The sequence below is a fragment of the Rhipicephalus microplus genome, chromosome 8, assembly GCF_043290135.1.
Source record: "Rhipicephalus microplus isolate Deutch F79 chromosome 8, USDA_Rmic, whole genome shotgun sequence".
In the NCBI taxonomy this organism is placed as follows: domain Eukaryota; kingdom Metazoa; phylum Arthropoda; class Arachnida; order Ixodida; family Ixodidae; genus Rhipicephalus; species Rhipicephalus microplus.
Window position 1 is genome coordinate 106,676,746 of NC_134707.1, and position 18,637 is coordinate 106,695,382.

Below are 18,637 nucleotides of genomic sequence, written 5' to 3' on the forward strand. Positions count from 1 at the left end.
CTGCCGTTCCCTTTCCTCTCTTTCTTCTTTCGCCCTCTCAGCTGCCAGTTTTTCTTTCTCCAGCTCCAACTTCAATTGCACCTCTCTTTCTTCTTTCAGCTGTCGCTCCCTTGCCTCTCTTTCTTCTCTCGCCCTTTCAGCTGCCAACTTTTCTCTCTCCAATTCCAACTTCAATTGTTGCGCTCTTTCTTCCTTCTCCCTCGCAGCTGCCAACCTCTCTCTCTCCAACTCAGCTGCTTTTTCTTCCTTGGCTCTCTCAGCTGCCAACCTCTCTCTCTCCAACTCAGCTGCTTTTTCTTCCTTGGCCCTCTCAGCTGCCAACCTCTCTCGTTCTAACTCAGCGGCTTTTTCTTCCTTGGCTCTCTCCGCTGCCTCTTTCTCCTTCTGGCTTACCCACTTCCATAGTTCGGCGCCAGAAAGACCCATCTTCTCGCCAAGAGCAACTAACTTTTCGAGATCCATTGTGTCTCGCAAATAAAACCTTGCCGCGTGCAAAAAGTATCTGCCTAGATCACGCTCCAACCCATTGCAACTCTCCACCTTCCTCCTGCATCCACCCTGGAATCCTCGGAAGAAGCGGCGATCGCGCTTGCCCTCGCACACACTGATGCCCGGTACGTCCTTTCCGACTCTAAAACCGCGATCCTAAATTTCGCGCGAGGACGAGTCCACGAGAGCGCTTTCAGAATTCTCAGCTCGCCCACCAAAAACCCGGCCCGCCATGTGGAGCTCATCTGGGTGCCTGCGCACTCTGGAAATCCCGGCAACGAAGCCGCCAATGACCACGCCCGAGGTCTCATCAACCGGGCGGCGGCGGAATCGGAGTCGGGCTCTTCCAGGGAGCGCATGCATTCGTTCAACGAGATCACACAGTCATATCGCGCCGAACGCCAGCTATACCCACCACCCCACCGATCCCTGAAAAATTTTCACCAAATATTATGGCGTCGCCTTCAGACCCGCACCCTTCCCTCCCCCTATTTTCTTTCCCGCATTTACCCGGGAGCGTACGCCCCATCCTGTGCTCAATGCACTCACCCCCACGCTACCCTTACCCACATTCTCATGGAATGCCCGGCGGACCCTCCCCCGCGGGGCCCGGAGCCACTCACCACATGGGAGGAATGGGAGACCTTGCTGCGCTCGACGGACCCGGCCAAGCAGAAAATCGCCACTGACCGGGCCGCCCACGTCATGGAACTGCATGAACTCATAAACGCATAGCGCAGTGGGGTCGTGCGGGGACCCTGGGACGTAAGTGCCCAAATCCCTTGGTCTAATAAAGTTTTACCTCCTCCTCCTGCCTAGATCCGTCTATCGGAACACTCCCCTGCACTCGTTAACGAGAACACTGAACAACACACAAAATTGTTCCGATAGCACTATCGACAACTCGAGGCTCTTTCTCACTACTTTGGACACACTGTGAACCAAAAAGTCCTGTCGCGGACGCCAGATTAATTGTCACACCTGTCCCGTTAATTAGGGAGGCTATCGCCGGGCTAATTCCAAGAGCCGAAGTATCGGCCCCCCGAACCGCACCACGAAAGCGTGGACAATTTAGAAGTGGTCCTTTTTGGCGCGCCAGCGGACGCCGGCTGTGGCCTAAAGAACAAGTCAGAGCCGAGAGTTGATAAACAAACAAATTATATTCTCAATAATGGCAGATCGAAGACAATACACAAAAATGCACACTCCACAATAGTTGCATACAATATGTCACCAATCAAACCAATCAATCAACGTACTACACAATACAATCAGCCACACTTGAACAACGGACTCAGACAACAATATGCACTACAATGCAGTCGCATGCATTGAACAACCAAGACACTTAAAGGCTAAAGAGATAGAAAACCTATTCAGTCCAAAGTTCTTGGAACTAAAGTCGAGATGATACTCTTCCGAGAATCACTCACTCAAAGTCCAGCGTTGTTGTCGTTCCGCAGCCCTCGAAGTTTCTCTTCCAGGAAACCTCCCGTCTTCAATTGGCCACTCTTCAAACTTCAACTTCTTCGCCGGAACACGTCGGCTTCACACCCGCAGCTGTTGCCACGCGTCTTCGCTCGATAGCGGTAAACACACTCTTGCCTGTAGCTCGAGCTTTCACCCCTCAGGTGGAAATCCTCTTCATCTCCGGCTTCGTCTCTACGGACAACCTTCGCCGACTACACGGCGGTATACCCTACGCGCTCTTGCGCTAACTTCCATCTCCTCCTGCTTTCTCGTCTCGGCTGCTCGATTAAATACATTCCGCGCCACCTTCCAGAAAGTTCTCCTCATTTCGTCGGCGCGATGCGCAGCGAAGGCTGGGGAGAGGCGCGAGACGGTTCGACTGCCCTCCGCGTCGGATGAGTCAACTAGGCGTGACCACGCCTCCTTCGTTCTAGAAACATCGCGGGCTATCTCGGCCGCCGATGTGGGGTGAGGAGGTTCGTCGATGAAGCCACGCTTCTGCGGGGAGAGCGCGCGCCCGGGGAGCCTTGGCCGTTTGTTTTCTTTTTCTTTCCTTTTTTTTCTTTTGACTTCGCGGCGTTTCTCCCGCCCGTTATCGCAAGAATTTGGCGTCACGCCCTTTTTTACGCTCGTTCTGTGACAGACTCCTAAAGGCACTGATAACCCAATTGCCGAAACAGGCATACGAAAGAATGTTACGCTAGTTTCCTGTAACCTGGTGATTCAAATGTAATTCACGCTTTACACATTGTGCGTAACGCTCAAGTTAACATGCAGACGTGAGACTACATAGGCGTGGAACTCGGTGTGGAATAGAGTTGCATTGCGTAGCAGAAAGGCCACCCATCTTGTTTTGTTTTTTTAAGAATTGTTTTAAGTTTTTCTAATGGAAGGAAACAGAAGAACGTTTGCACTTGAGACGCAGTTCCTAACACAACAAGGAAGTGATTTGGTCACAATGTCCATAGAACGAAATGGCCATAGAACAAAAACAACACGCTAAACAGTGCGTCTACTGCACTACAGTGGAAGGCCTGTCGCAACCACTACTTGTTGTTACAACAAGCAACATGACACCTCCCACGCAGCTTACAGCAGCGTACATCTTCAAGCAGCTTACATCTTGAGTGAACGTTGTCTTGTTTACTTTATTAACACCGTGCGCACCCAACCTCCACGTTTAGGCAAAAAGCAAACAGGAGTGAACATATGCAACAAAGCATTAACCAATATCAGCAAGCACTATTTAAAAAAATCAGCAAGATAGCTTGTGTGGAGGTGTTATTACCGGGATAAAGTTTCACCCGGGTGAGTCAATGAAAATTAGAAAAAGACTAAAAGAAACAAATAAAGAACAATAATAATAAGAAACCTGTGAAGTTATGACAGCCAGTGCGAACAAAACACCGAAGTGCAGAAAAAACGAAATCACATGAGCTGTCTATGAACTTTACGTTAAATGGGAAAAAAAACGCAGATATGTATGCGTATATACAAATTGCTAGCCTTGCTATGGCATGTCTTGATTTCTTTGCTTTGACCATAATCACGCCACCTGAAATATATGGTTCAAAAGCCGGACCGCTAAAGTGTAGCGCACTTGAAACGACAACGCGACAACACCTTCCCGGAAAACGTAGCGCTAGATTGAATCATGTTGCCCCCATTAAACCTTTCAACACTCGCACGGACATCTTTCGGTGGTCATTTTTTTCCGGATGCTATAGAACAATAGAATCGCTTACCCCATTATGTTGTTAATAGTACTGATGTGCAATTTTCGACAGAGAAATTTATGCCTATTTTGGTCATGCTTGAATTGACCTACTACCAATTTTTGTTTCTTGTGTGCATTGCTATTTGAGTGCCAGTTGTTTTGGTTTTCTGTTTGTACTTAATTTGTACTCCCTCCCTGTTACGACCCTCAAGCGAGGGTTGACAGTATTATTAAATAAAAAATAAAAAATGATAGTCAGCGCCATATCAGCCAACAAGCGAAAAAAAACGCAATCAACACGGTCAAATACACGGGTTTTTAGTTTCATAGGCGTGTGTTAGTTCGCGCATATTCTAGCAGAACAGCTTAAACAACGACGCGAAGATAAATAGCTAACCATCGTCAGATTTTTTGTGCAATTTTTCGAACAATGATTGAAAACTTTCACAAACGCTTTCAGGTGACTTGGCTGGTAGGCTTTCTGTCAACGCTTAACAGAATTTTATGTATTAGAAATTAGACTTTTTCTCAAAAATGAACTGCGGTGGTTGTATAGGCTTTAATGCAGAGTTTGAGGACACTTATTTTTTATTGTTTTGTCACGTAGAGCAGAAGTGAAGAGTATCGACGAACAGTGGCAGAAAACGGTTTTCACCTTTAGGTGGATTATTTTGCGAAGTCTCTTATAGAAGTCCTTTTTATGTACTTAGAGTCGGGACTGCCATGCTAGAAAGAAGGCGTTAATGTACAAAAAGTAGACCTTAATATTGCGCTATGGTTGACCTGATTCTCGGTGATATACACCTTTCAACAAGATTAAGAAACGTTTTAGAGGTGCCTTAGGTTATTCAGTTATTCGAGAATTTCATTATGATGATAAAAACTCAATTATTTAAGTGGTGAGTAGCTTCAACCTGTGGTTACCTTAATCAGCTAAAAATTTCAAATAAATTGTTTGGGCGAAACATAAACAATGAGTTTCGCTCTGAGTATTGAAATACAATTTATATACAATTCCTTCCGTTTCATGAGAACCACATTTGCTGGCTAAATACTGCGAGATCTAAAAACCACTCTTACGCTTCTCGTAGAAGCTTAAAAGGTTGTGAAAATCGGCATATGATTGTGTCATGCCATCGGTCCTCCTACACCAAGTCGGGGGAGCACACATGAGCAGCAGCAGCTTTAGCGCATAGGTTACGTGTCGATTACACGTAGGTTGGTATGTGGGGTTGAACGTCCGAAAACCACCATGTGATCATGAGAGATGCCGTAGGGGAGTGCTCCGGAAATTTCGACAACCTGGAGTTCTTCAACGGGTCAGCATCCGAGTACCTTAGCCGCTAGATCACCGCGGTGGGGCTTAGACGAAGATTTTCCTGGCACCACAGTAGCCACGGTCGCATAACGTTCTGAAAAATCTGTCTTCTTATATCTGAGGATGATTGCGAAAAACAGTAATAAAAGTTTACTAAATATTGCGTACACCATAGGTTCAGAAGAAAGCCTAAAATAGATACGGACTTAACGTTCTTGTGGTTGCCAGTAAGCTTGGCAAGATTTCTGGTGCTATGCAGAGAAAGGAGGAGCGAGTAATACATAGGAAGCGAACTGGCTCGCGTTTCGAAAAACATACCAATCATAGCAATTCAATGATTGCCGTAAAGATGTAGTACGCGACCTTATTTCGCCAAAGTAGAGTAGTGGTTGCCGGGTGTAGGTAGAGTTTATAACCGGTGACTTCTAGCGCTCATTTCGCTATCAATTATTCTTTTGCTGTCCATTTTAAGTGCTTCCTCATTTTCCTCACGGCTTGCTCTACGCCGGTGCCAGCGTGTACACCTGTGTTGCTAGTGTGTACAGCACAACGGTAGCCACTTAAGGTCGCTTCTCCAGTGATTCCAATAATGCTCACTAGATGACACGCCGCCACCTAAGGCGTTCGTGGGGTCTGACGTCGTAGCGCTGGATAGAACAGCTGCGGGAAATTACCCTGGAAGACGGAGTAGGTCATCGTAGTCGAGCTCTGCTGGTGTAGTGTGGATGTCCAGCTTGAAGGTGTCGCGAAGACCGAGATGGCAGCTGCGATGGCCTCAAGCCAGGTTCAGGCTGAGCGGCACAGAATGGCGGTGAACGGATGGACGCAAGCACGGACGCACAGACAGGTGGTCGGACGGACGCACCGACGGGCAGACAGACATATGAACGAATGGATGAACAGCCAGACAGACGGACGGATGGGTGGATGGACGCATGAACGGGCGCACGAACGGACGCACAGACGGACGCATGGACCAACACACAAACTGATGGAAGCACGGATGGACATAGAGACGCTTCGCCCCACTTATCGTCATTCACTCCGTGGATATGTTGTGATTTCTTTCTCAGGAGGTCACCCTCAACGACGCCAAACCGGAGATCGGTAGTGGGGGAGAGAAAGGAATGTGGAAGAGAGAGAAAAATTGGCCCCGTATCTGCATTTAGTCTGCAAATGTCGTCGAAAGACGATAGGCGTGCATGTGGAGAGAGTGAACAAAACATTTGTTTCATGTTCTGCTCAAGAAAATCGGTGAATGGTATTCTGGAAACGCCGCGTAAGAGTGCCTCGAGCCTGCAGAGGAGGCGAACGAGCGCATCATGTCACGTCACACGTGAGACATGAGCGCCATTTGGCAGTTTTTTTTTTTCAAAAACGAAGCGTGTGGCTCTGAGACGGGTGTGCGCGACCGCCTCAGATGTGATAAGGTGTACAACGGAAGGCGATCGTTTTAGCACCACCGTATCGTTTTAGCAATGCGTTGGAACATCCATGCAAGCGTTGGATGTTCAGCGCAGCGTGATAAGCGCCAAGGTCCCTAAAATTACTTATTTGTGCCTTTTCTAGTAAAAGGCGCGCATGCAGAATATATGCGTGTTGTTATGGTGCCCCAGGCACGCGCAATAGTTGCTTTTTATTCGACAATTGCACAAGTATGAACGCTGAACCTTGAGCAACATAGGAGGGCGCTGCGGATGGGGTAGGCCGTTTCGAGTTCCCGATACTGCTATGAGTGGACAAACAGACAAATGTGCAGACAGGCAGACAGACAGACAGACAGACCAAAATTTTTGCGTCGAAGGTCTCCAAGAAAGACTATAGTCTTTAAAAGATGGGAGTGGCAGTGGTGTTTGGTCTGGCCTCGCACAACGCGCGCCGCGTCTGAGAAGGGAGGAGAGGGGAAAAACCATCAGGCATGCCAGCAGGGTGAGGAGGATTCTCGCGACGGCGTTCACTACGTTCTTGTCACTTCGCAGCCACGGCAGCACATGACAAGTTCCTGTGATGCGTGTTACGCACGGGTACCGATATCGTCCTAGGCTTTTTTACCTGTCTGGTGAACGCCGAAAGCTTCATGACTGCCATTTAGGAGCGTTAAGAATTTTACTCATGGCAGCGGCTGATATGGCATAACGGGCAGGTGGTTACCGTGCCGATCGATGTGGCCAATACTGTACAGTGCCAGCCTCGGAACGTGCCGTACAAGGCTGCCTTCGACGTACACATCATGCGCCTGTTTGTTAAGAAGCGTTCCTACAAAAATGGTCTCGCCAATGAACGTCGCGTGCACCTGTTAGTAAGCTCCTCTAATATGTTTCACTTCGTGCATACGGCAGTGATTTTGAAACACGAAAGTGTTTTATGCCATGGTCCGCCGCGGCTTCACTGACGTATTCCCGTCACGGACATGACGTTGTAAAATACACTTATTCAGATTGCAAAGAAAAAAAAAACGAAGAGGATAGCCTCTTTCGTGGGGTATCGAGCCAGCGTCCATTTCAACTACGGCACGCGGCGCTAAAAGCTACGCCGTGAAGCGCGCGTTTCGAACGCTAAAACAAGCAATTTATATACACCATATACCCGTCAAGGGTACTCAGCGCTTCGTACCCTCTGCACGTTTTGTCATCAGCTGCCAAATGGCGCGAAGGTCTCACGGTGGGCGTGCTCTCAAGGTCGTTCGCTCTGGCGTTTCGATCAGTGCTGCCTTCACAGAGTGTGGCCGCTCCTGCGGGCGCGCTTATCAGACTATTGCTTCGTGAGAGCGCGAGGGTTAACTCGCTCACTGCCACGGCCGCGTCCACAAAAGAAGCACGCTGCCTACACACGAAGAAGGAATTGTGAAATCTGCTTGAGTTTGTCCTGTGTTTACGTAGGCGTTCGTTTTATGAGTCTTTTTTTCTGTTTAAATAGCGTGCTCTAAGTGTCGAGCTGTGACAGCTGCTAGTACACGCATGTCTTGTGTATGTTCATTTTTGCGTGCTTTCTGCTTGAAGTGTGCGCTGCAAGTTTCGAGCTTGTTGTCATTCTTCGTGTGACTGTAGAATATGTGGCTGTAGCATTCATTCCCTCGCCCTTGTGGCCAAACAATGCACAAAAACACTTAACTACCTCTGTGAAGGCACCTTTCACTTTCGTTTTATATATACTGATTCCAAGAAGAGGGGTCAACCACTTTTTTATATATGTACATATGCGATAGGTTGTATAGTTCTATATTTCGCTGAAAACCGCAATGAGGTGTGTGACCGTGTCAAGGCCCCTCTAAGACTTTTTTGTTGATCAAGGCTGCAATAAACGCATTCTTTCTTATGTCGGAACCATTTAGCATTTCTTACTTGAGTAGCAGGATTAAGTCTTGTGCAACCACGTACGTTGTAAAGCCAAAACTTAAAATAAGGAAAAGCTTGTGCTTCGCGCTTGAAGAACCCATCTCTATTACATTGGCTCTGTCGAGCAGTTTACCCATACAAGATTTCGAAGAGATGACTCTAAGATTCTTTAGCTTCTCGGGTTTTCTGAATCTCGGTATTTTATTATACCGCCAATAAATGTCATCGTGCACAATGCAAGTAACAATCCTGTCTCTTCCCTTTCTTCCAGTGTTCAGTGCTTCGGCCATTTGGTGCTCTGTCATCATTGGATTAACATCCACGGCGTACACTGCAATGGTAATATCGGTAAACGGCGACAAAAGGTGCCATGTATGGTATGCTTTAGCTGCCCCAAGCTTGTAGGAACCTATCCTACGTTTGGTACACGAGCTGCATAGCTGCGGAAGAAGGGCGAACAGTTCAGAAAGTGTAGACTGTCAAAACCTACGTGCCTTATGCCTACACTTAGTCGTGAAGTCCTGAGGTAGCCGAGCACAAGTGATCACTTCACAACATGGTGTAAGGGAAACACTGAAAGAAAATTAAAAGGGAAGGGGGTAAGTGATCCAGAACAACGTTCGGACAATCATATTAAGGTTTGTTTGTTCCAAAGGCACGAAACCTAAGTACACACCCAAACATGGTTATCAGGCTGGTATTCCACGTAACTTCGTGGTTGATTGTAACGGCGGCTGTCAGTCGTCTGTTAGTTTTTGATGCGGAGGCGGGCGAGTTGCCGAGCTTCTTCGGCGCACTGGAGGTAGACAATCACGTCATTGTTTTCTTCGTCACTGACATTCGGTAACTTGGCGTCGTGCGTCGTGGTCGTGCTCCTGCAATAAAACAAGTTGAATGGCGTCATATGTGTCGTTTTTTGCACAACAGTGTAATACGTGAAGGTCACGTACAGAAGAATTATATCCCACATCTGGTGTTAGATGTTGACGTACATGGTCAGCACAGCGGCGATGGTCCCATTAAGACACTTGGTGAGGTCATTGGCTAGTGCATAGTAGGTGGTGGTCCGGCGGTCTCTCATCTGGCTGTCCCTCGGGATCGCCTGAGCTGGGTGCGTCGTAAATGTCGTACCTCCGTCAGAAATGAGGATCTGCATTCGTTACGCAGGACAATGTTCTTGACAATGAACTCATTTACCTTGGAAGCACTGCCTTTGGGCAGGGCCCTTGTCTCGGCGTAGCTACTTATTACCTCTGGAATTCTTCAACAGTCTTGGGCGGGTTGCGCCCAAGCCCTCGAAACAACTCTTCTTTGACACCACGCATCAGGTATAGGAGGTTCTTCTCCTCGGCCATGTTAGGGTCGGCGCGGTGAAACAGCCGCGTCATCTCTTTGACGAAGATGGTCTCGTTTTCGTTGGGGAGTTGTACATGCCTCTCCAATATAGTTGTGACAAGTTACTTGCGGAAGACGCTCATGAACTTGCTAAGGAGCGTCGTCCAAAAGATATTCCAGCTTCATAGCAAGGACTCCCGGTTCTCGAACTATGCCTTCATGGCATTGTCTAGGTATTTATGCATAATATTTATGCACCAACAATACTTTTAGTTCTTCGCTTTTCCCGCGGGCAGTGCGAGAGTGGAATGCTTTACCCGAAACGGTGGTTGTGCAGCGCACTGTCAACAAATTTTACGAACTTGCTGACTAAGCTGTTCTATCAGCTACATGATAGCGACGCTATCAGGATTGTACTGATCATTGTCCTCCCTGCCAGTACATTTGTGGTTTAAAAAGATGGAAGTCGGTACCAACTTTGTATGCTGCGTGCTTACCTTTTTCTTTCTTTTCTGTGTTTCTTTTCAATGTGTGCACATGTGACTGAGACATGTGCCTCGTTAATAATGTAGGTTCATAATTGTTATCATTTTATACCATAATTTTTTGTACCCATACAATTGTATAAGTATGTAAATATAGAATGTTTGTTGACACTTTCCAACCCACTCCTGTAAAAATCCCTGTCGTCATTGACAGTATTGTTAAATAAAAATAGAAAAGCAGGCACGGTGGTGTTTTTAATCATGGTCTCAGCTGTTCAAGGCGGCGACTTGGTCGTACATCTCCAGCCAGCTCTCTGGGTCTTTTACTCATGATCCGCGAAACGTTGAAGCCTCTTTGGGCTACCGGAGCACGATTGGTGCAAGTGGCATGACGGTGACCATCGTGCCTGTGGTTGAAGCCACGGTCTTGGTTTTTGAGGTGTTTTTTGGCTGAACCCCATGTCCTGGCTTCAGGCATTGCTGCCTCAAGCTGGTTCAATGATGATGATTGTCTTTTGCCCTGTCTTCTTTGAAGCTTTGGCGGGTTTCACGGCTTTACGGGGGTATCTGGTACATGAACGAGCGGCCCCTCTACCAGATGTCACGGGGTCATGACTTGGACGAAGTTAGCAGGCTGGATGTTCAGATCGAGACTATTTGTTGGGCCGCACTTAGGATGGTAGATGGAAGGTCAGATTCCAGTTACACATCAGCACCGCTAGCGGCTAATGGAGCATTGGGGGTCGATCAACTAAAATGCGGTACAGCGCGCTGGCATTTATACATGTAGCCTTGCGCAGAGCATAGGAGAATGATTGTTGGTGAACAATGTACAAAAATTGTGAACTGTCTTCAACAATGAGGTGCAGTTTGCGTTGAACATTCAGGACAGGTTTTGTGCGCGAAAATCAAATGAAACGAAAGGGTGCGGCCATACAGTTTCAAGCTTAATAAACAAATAAGAACCTCAATGCACAGGGTGTGTTTTCAGTTTGCTCTTTGACCCATTTCTTTCAAATCTTATCTGAACTAAAAAGCTGCATATGAGAAGTCACTGAAGTTTTTTGGTAGGTATTTCCTGTGGAGTAAAAAATCTTCTGTCTTTCACACCGAAAGAATCAAGCAGATATTTTCTTTTCTGTTTCAATAGAGCCGAAACAGCTGTAGGCCCGTGTGCTCGGATTCAGGTGCACGTTACAAAACCCCAGGTTGTGGAAATTTATGGAGCCCTCCATTATGGTGTCTCTCATAATCATATGGTTGTTTTGGGACGTTGAACCCAAATAACGAATAATCATTTCTTCTTTGTGCAAGAAAGAGATATCCGGCATCACATAGCGACATTTTACAAAGCAAGGAGTTTGACATCAACAAGTGGCATTTACAATACAGAGAAACACACAGTTATTGCTGCTCTATCGCTTTACTGAAGCTGATGAAATCATTGATGATGCAATATCTGAGTGGCATCACCAATGGTTTCAAAAGTGGGGCAACAGCAACTGATGAACGGGAATCACTGGGAGTCCATGTCGCGTAAATCGTGAAGTTTCACAATATTGAAGCTGTACTTCACACAGACACAAGTGTGGCACAAACGCTAAAATGATCTCTGGTCTACTTCCATACACTTCTCAGGGTATCACTGAGTGTGTCTTTGCATAAGACATCAGTATTTTTTTCTTTGTTATCTCTCCTTTCATAATTCCCAGTAAGCGATTCACAAGTGGTCTAATCTTTCAGCTTTTCAAAAGAAACTTTGTCTCATTGCTTCTGTCGATATTTCTGATAGCACCTGCTCACGTGTAAAGTAGCTCTGTCGTGATATATGCATCCAGAAAACTTCCCAGTTCACCATATATATTTGCTATATTAAAAAGCACTCGTGTGCGTGGATCTCTCGTTTCTACTTGGGGCGTCTTCCGTATTTGCGCTGGTAATTTCAACTCAGTGATACATGCCATATTCTTAGAGGATTCAAGAACAAAATTCAGCAGGGGCCCGTAGGTGTGTGCTACATATTACCTTTGGGAAGTAGTTCGAGTCGGTCAGCTTTTGCTGTATTGCGAAGAACAGCAGTACCATTTGAAAGTATGCGTGATCGTCACGAAACAAGTTTTAACAAATTCATTTCACAGGGCGGAATACGAGGGGTAGTGTGGGCTGACTGTCTGCAGGCTGTCCTCACCATATCTGCACCAGTGGTGATAGTGGCGAAAGTTATGTGGGATGCCAAGAGCGGTGACACACGGATTCAACCACTCAGTGAAATACTTACCTACAAGTACTTCTACAAGTAAGTACATAAAGAAAAATGGCGTGAAGACGGTTGACAAATCGCTGTTCTCCACCGAAGCTTGTAATAAGTATGTCTACTGATCGACTAATGTGATGCACGATCGTGCGGCCATCAATCATACTGTAAGCAATCGAGTGCCACGTTTCCTAAAATTGGTGTCCTTACTACACAGTTTAAATTTGCTGATCTTTCTCTCGGTGTTTTTTTCTGTTATTCTATACTAGCATGACAAGTGTCCTATATATGCCAGCTATTCTTTAAATTGTTTTGTAATGTATATTGAGCGTAATGATTCTGTAAAATGATATTTCACTGGGGAGTAATGTTCAACACTAGCATGCCCTACAAGAAACTGCTGTAAAGTGAAGCGCTCCATGGAAACGCAGGTTTGAAAAAACCATTTACAGACCCTTTCACTGTGTGCAAACACACGCCCTTAAAGACATCCGCTTTCATTTATCAATGTGCTTTAATTGCATCGGTGGGCAATAATAGCTTTAGAAACTAGCCCGCTCACTTTCTACACTTTTCTTTTTTTGTTTGACAAAATATTTTCAAGTCGATGTTCTTTTGAACAACATAAAAATAATAAAAAAATTCTTCCAACTTAACACGCGTTCCATTATGTGAAAAACTGTTGAGACACTTTCGTTTTCCTTGAAGTAAAAAACTTGAAAAAGTACTTTCAGTTTTCACGTTAGAAGCTGGTAACTGAGGTGCCCAAAAGTTTTTTTGGGCTACATTACTTGTGACCATGAAGCCGACCTTAAATAACATCAACTAATGCGTTTACTTACACTATTTTAAATTTTATTTGGTGTTTGTGACCCTACAAATTCGGTAAACTGAGTAAAAAATTGCCCGCAGCTTCCCTCGGGGGAACACTGAGGAGGATGCGGACCATATAATTGGTTAACGGGGTGTTAAAGTGCGACTTACTTGGGTCGATGGCTAAATTGGTTAACGTGGTTGTGAAATGGGGTGTTAAATTGCGACTTACTTGGGTCGATGGCTAAATTGGCTAACGTGGTTGTAGGAGGGGGTGTTAAATGAGTGAACACGTACACACGTATGCGAAAGGGCGGCGCTGGTCGAAGGGACGTCGATCATTGTGTTTGTAGATTCGTTGGAATTCATTTCACCGCGACCTTGGACGTCGACGCGCCGTACAAACCAACCGACGAGCGGCAACTGAGTGAGCGAGCGCCGACCTTGAGTATATATACAGCACGACGGCGCATGCACTGTCAGCTGTTGAATGTTCTCGAAGCGCGACGCCACATGCGCGTCCACTGGAGAATCAGGAGAATTGTAGATGTCGAACGCGGTGTGTAGAGGAGGAAGGGTGCACAGATGGTGGAGGAGTGAAGCGCGCGCGGTGTGTAGAGGAGGAAGGGATGCACAGATGGTGGAAGAGTGGGCGACGGCGCGACGGCGCATGCGCGCGCGTCAGCTGTCGAATGTTCGAGAAGCGGTGCGGACGGCGCGGACGGCGCACTACAAGGCGCGAGTATAAGATGCTCCGCATCTAAAAAACATGTTCGGTTCTTTCTGGGGATTCACTGCACTTAAATTATTCTTAGCAGAAGAAGCACGAAAGAAATATTTGATAACATACAAATTATTGATTGAGCGTTTAGCGAGATAACACATTTTCGCTTTTGATGTACCAAGCATTTTCTAGAAAGATTGTCGGTTTTTGTTCAGTTAAAAGCTTCTAGCGACAAATTACAGCATCATCATGCATTTCAGTTATTGCTTCGACCTTACCACAGACGAAACTATTTGGTCAGGCCTTCTTGCAACAACGCCGACCTTCTTTAACCGCATCTGCCTGGACCAAGGTACTGCGCAAAGGTACTTTGCCTCGAGAAATCAAAAAGAAGCAAAGTGGTGAGCAAACTTAACATTGGCGAATGCCTTAACATGATTTTTTTCACTTGCGGTCCCTAAACAGGTGTCGAAATGCCACATCTGTTACCTGTGTTTGTATTAGTATACCCAAGCTATTATAAGTATTTTCAAAGCGGCCGGATTTTGCTTGTTAATTCATTTTCCTGCTGAGATTTCCGTTCTTTTTCTGTCGCGTGGTCATTAGCAGTAAAAGGTAAACAAAGAATACCTAATGAAGCCTTCGGTAACTGGGGGTCGTAGCATTTTTGTCTAACCAGACTATTTAAACTTCTGATAATAATTTTGTAACTGGACGTATCTTGTTTTTATTCATTGTGAGGCTAATTATTTCCTCGGCACCAATCACTAAGGAAACTTTTTAAAGGTTTTGTCATCGTTCGTTTCGCTGGTTGAATCATTCTCGCAGACATAGTTTTTTTTTCACTGCTGTTGCATGTTTTTGGCTTATATATGTATGTACAGCAAGAGTGTCGCTACTTGGGCTGATGAGTATTGGATTTCAATAATAATATGCTTTCTTTGTGCTCAGAACGTTTCAGAAATTAAGTGCACTACGTCCTATCTGACTTCTTTTCCGAAACGTTCTGTGCAAAAAGAAAGTATGTAAATGTGCAGGTGATGGTAACAGTGACAATTGCTCAGTCGGAACCCACGGCGTTCAGCCTGTTTCATTGTCCTTCTGTCTTGCGTTGTGCATTATAATAAGACTGACAACGAATGAACCAAAGTGCTGCTAGATCTTATAAGAAAAGGGCACTGCAGAATTTTTGATAGATAGATGAATACCTATCAGTAAACAAAACAATGTGCCCAATCATTCAGAGTGGTAATGAAAGATCGACTTCAGATCCTACCTCTGAATCGTGACACTTGATGCTTTGCAGGACTGTCATCGCCGGTACACTCATGACGTGTGTCTTCTATGGTCTTCTGGCATGCGCTGGCGCAGCACTCGTATGCAGGTACCGTGGCTGTGATCCAGTTCTTTCTGGATCTATCAAAAAATTTGATCAGGTAAGATGCCTAATATCTTGACACTCGGTTTCGCTGCAGCTTCCCGGTGTGTTGCGTGTGTGGCTGGTAAAGTGCATAAAAGTTTATGTATATAAGGTTCACGGTAGTTTTTGCCTCAGACTGAACCTGATGGGTGCAACTGGCCCCGCATAACATGAAACTTCGGCTTAGTCATAAAAAAAAACTTCTACCCTTAAAAATATCTCCCAAATGTGACTCTCAAAGTTGATGCTAACTAAGGGTGATTTATTATTCGATAAGATAATTTGATGATTCAGCTCGAACGCAATATCTGTTGAGCAATCCTGAAGCACTATAGCCATCAGTGAGGTGGCAATATTGTGTTGGCCTTTCAATATACGTGACAATCTATTCTGTAGTTATCCTGAAAAACGTCTCGCTAGTTACGAAGAACAAAAGTATTATATTAACTGAAAACCTAATTTTAAACCATACGTGTATTCCCAAACTCTACAACAATTTTTACAACAACAGCGATTTCGTATCTCTTCACCAAGTTCCCAATTCACATGTCATGCTTTTTCAAAGCCAGAATATTGGCTGTGGTGATTCTTGCTTCATTATTTTTCAACACTTTCATCACATTAATCGATTTCATCAGCCGCCCAGTCACTTTTCCAGCTTACGGAGAAGGTGAAAATTACTTCGATGAAGGTTTCCATTATAGGTGAACCGTGAAACGTGCCCCGTCGCCCATGGTCGAGCAACTGTTGAGCTTCAAGAGTAGTTTTACAGGGACACTGCCATAAAGAAGCTGTCCGCCGCGCCTGATCAATTGCTACGATGCTGGGCTGCAGACCCGAGAGTCGTGCGTTCTATCCCCATCACAGCAGTCGCATTTCGGTATAGATAAATGGTTCAAGTCCTGTGAGGTGCGCGAAGTCAGTGCACTTCGAACAACACAAAATGATTTGAATTCCCGGAGCCCTCGACTACAGTGTCTTTCATAATCACATCATGGTTTTGGGACGCAAAACACCAGATAGTATTATTATTCGTGCAAACACTGTATTCCTTCAAGAAGAATTTGCTTCTTGCTGTTTTGTATTCATTCATACGACTCTCAGTCGCACAACAATCATTTCCAGTGATTTCTCTGTCTTTTGGCCTATACCATTCAAATAAGATTACAATATCTACGCGACACACGCACTTCGTATATTGAGGATGTTTGGCCCTCTGTCACCGTGCTAACAGCGATATAACGTAAGCCGAGCGCGTTCGCCCGATTCTTAAATGAATTGACATGATTGCATTCAACGCCTTCGCTGTTAACAATCCTACTATGGTATAATTAAGGCGTTGGCATTTAGACATGCCAACGTCTTGATCAGTTGAAGTCGCTACGTCTTCAACAAAACAGCGGTCTTCGCCTTATGCGTCCATCTAATTTGGAAGCACTAATCCGCGCGATCATCTGTAAACAGTTTCGAGACCAGAAACAGCAATGGTTCACTGCCGTCTTAACTCTAACCACAACATTCGACCTGCCGAATTTTGTGAAGCAGGAGTTCACGGCCATGACAACACTGACTGCACCGGTTGTTTTAACAGCACGGGCGCTGCCAACATACGTTGATCTGACCTCTATGACGACACCGACAGCATGAGAGTATCATCCACTAATGTCCACATATGCGCATATAGAAGCGATTCTGCCTCCTGTGGTCATATCTGGGCCTGCTCATATTACTCTAGGCCGTTTGGCTTCTGTGTGAGGGGGAGTACCTGCTTCATCTTCTTATCCTCAGTGGCATTCGAGCCGTCCTGCTTGTTTTTACTGCGGGATCCGAGGCCACATATCTCGTTACTGCCATCACCGCCAGCAGGATGAACGGGGAGGCTATGCTGAGTTCGAGTGGGACCCCTATCGACGACCCAATTATTATGATCCAGACTCCTACCTGTTCCCGAAGTACCGGTCTTCGTCCCCTCCACGTCTCTGCGTCAACATCAGGAGTATACCGCCCCTCCAGACGACGCTTTTCATCACTCTACCTACGCTCGGCATCCCCGCTTCGCACCCTCTCTTGCACTGTTGGTAACACTCGAAAAACTAAGGATTGCAGTTTTTGGAGGGAAAACTGCATCCTCTGTCATCAAAAGTATACCTCCTGTTTTCCCGGCCAACCTGTTGTCAGTGACTATTGCGATGTTTATGTGTAAGCGCTTCTTGGTACAGGTGCCGCTACTTTAGTTATACGTAGTGGCTTGTGCTCGCAGCTTCGTGAAGTCAAAGCCCCTTATGTAAGACCTGTGTTACGTGGTGCAAATAACGTACTCATTCATCCTGATGAACAGTGTACAGCTCGCGTTTTCATCGACGGCTTCCGCACACCATCGAAATGATTGTGCTACGCACGTGCGTTAATGCAATTATCCTGTGCTGGGACTTCCCACTTTCCGCCTCCGCTGTCATGTTACGTAAAGAACCCGTCGTTCACATCGCAGACACATCGAGTGCATCTCTGTCAGATACGCCTTCATTGATCTTCAACTTGACTGTCGCTGAAGATTGTTTTACGCCCTGGTCATGAACACGTGGTAGCTGTTGCATCTAGCCAAGTAGCCGATGGTGACGCCCTTCGATGGTGACGCCTTTCAAGGTGGCCAGCCTGGACGCAACTTAAAAATCAGCTGAGCGAGTAATGAGAGGCTTCATGCGTGACCCGTGCACTATTTTAGTGCTGCGACGACGGTGGTCAGTGACGGACTGAAATGAAGGCATGAGATAGTTCACCGGGAACGTTTGTCGTAGTACAGTGTATAGGCCAACGTACTGGTGAAAAAATTTCTCACAGAACCCTAACGCTCGAGTCGGGGTCTATAGTAAGACCTTATCTCCGGAATGAAATATCACGTCACGTCTTTTGCTATCACAGCGACGCTTTTGTTCTTCATGAGTGGCTTCCGTGTTGCACCAAGCAATTTCACGGCACTGCATGAATCTAGTTGCCAACTGTTCTGATACGGACGTACTGGACAGAGTAGATGCAAAGAAGAACGCTGTATCGAAGAATGAGGATGCAGATCGTCTATACACCAGGAAGAAAAGGCTGTAGCCGGTAAATCTTTGTGTTGTGGTATGATATGTGAAGGTTACAAGCGGTAAAATATTGTTATGTGAAGATACACGCGGAACTAGGCATTCGAAGATATATCTACAAAGCGCCAACGCGCAAGCCAAGATGGAGACCAAGTACTGTGCCCTACACCAAAATCACGTCACCTTTCTCGGCG

The 18,637-nt window shown here is 46.0% G+C and overlaps 1 protein-coding gene across 1 annotated transcript in view; it reads left to right on the top strand.

Annotated features, from left to right (window-relative positions):
• The window catches only part of LOC142768343 (sodium/iodide cotransporter-like), a 32,034-nt gene extending 14,592 nt beyond the window's left edge, over positions 1-17,442 (top strand). Inside the window, exons 4-8 of the mRNA XM_075870314.1 lie at positions 8,601-8,668; positions 12,288-12,445; positions 14,201-14,341; positions 15,247-15,376; positions 17,149-17,442. Coding sequence (XP_075726429.1) covers positions 8,601-8,668; positions 12,288-12,445; positions 14,201-14,341; positions 15,247-15,376; positions 17,149-17,442 — 791 coding nt within the window. The remainder of the gene's footprint in view (positions 1-8,600; positions 8,669-12,287; positions 12,446-14,200; positions 14,342-15,246; positions 15,377-17,148) is intronic.
• The last annotated feature ends 1,195 nt before the right edge of the window (positions 17,443-18,637 follow it).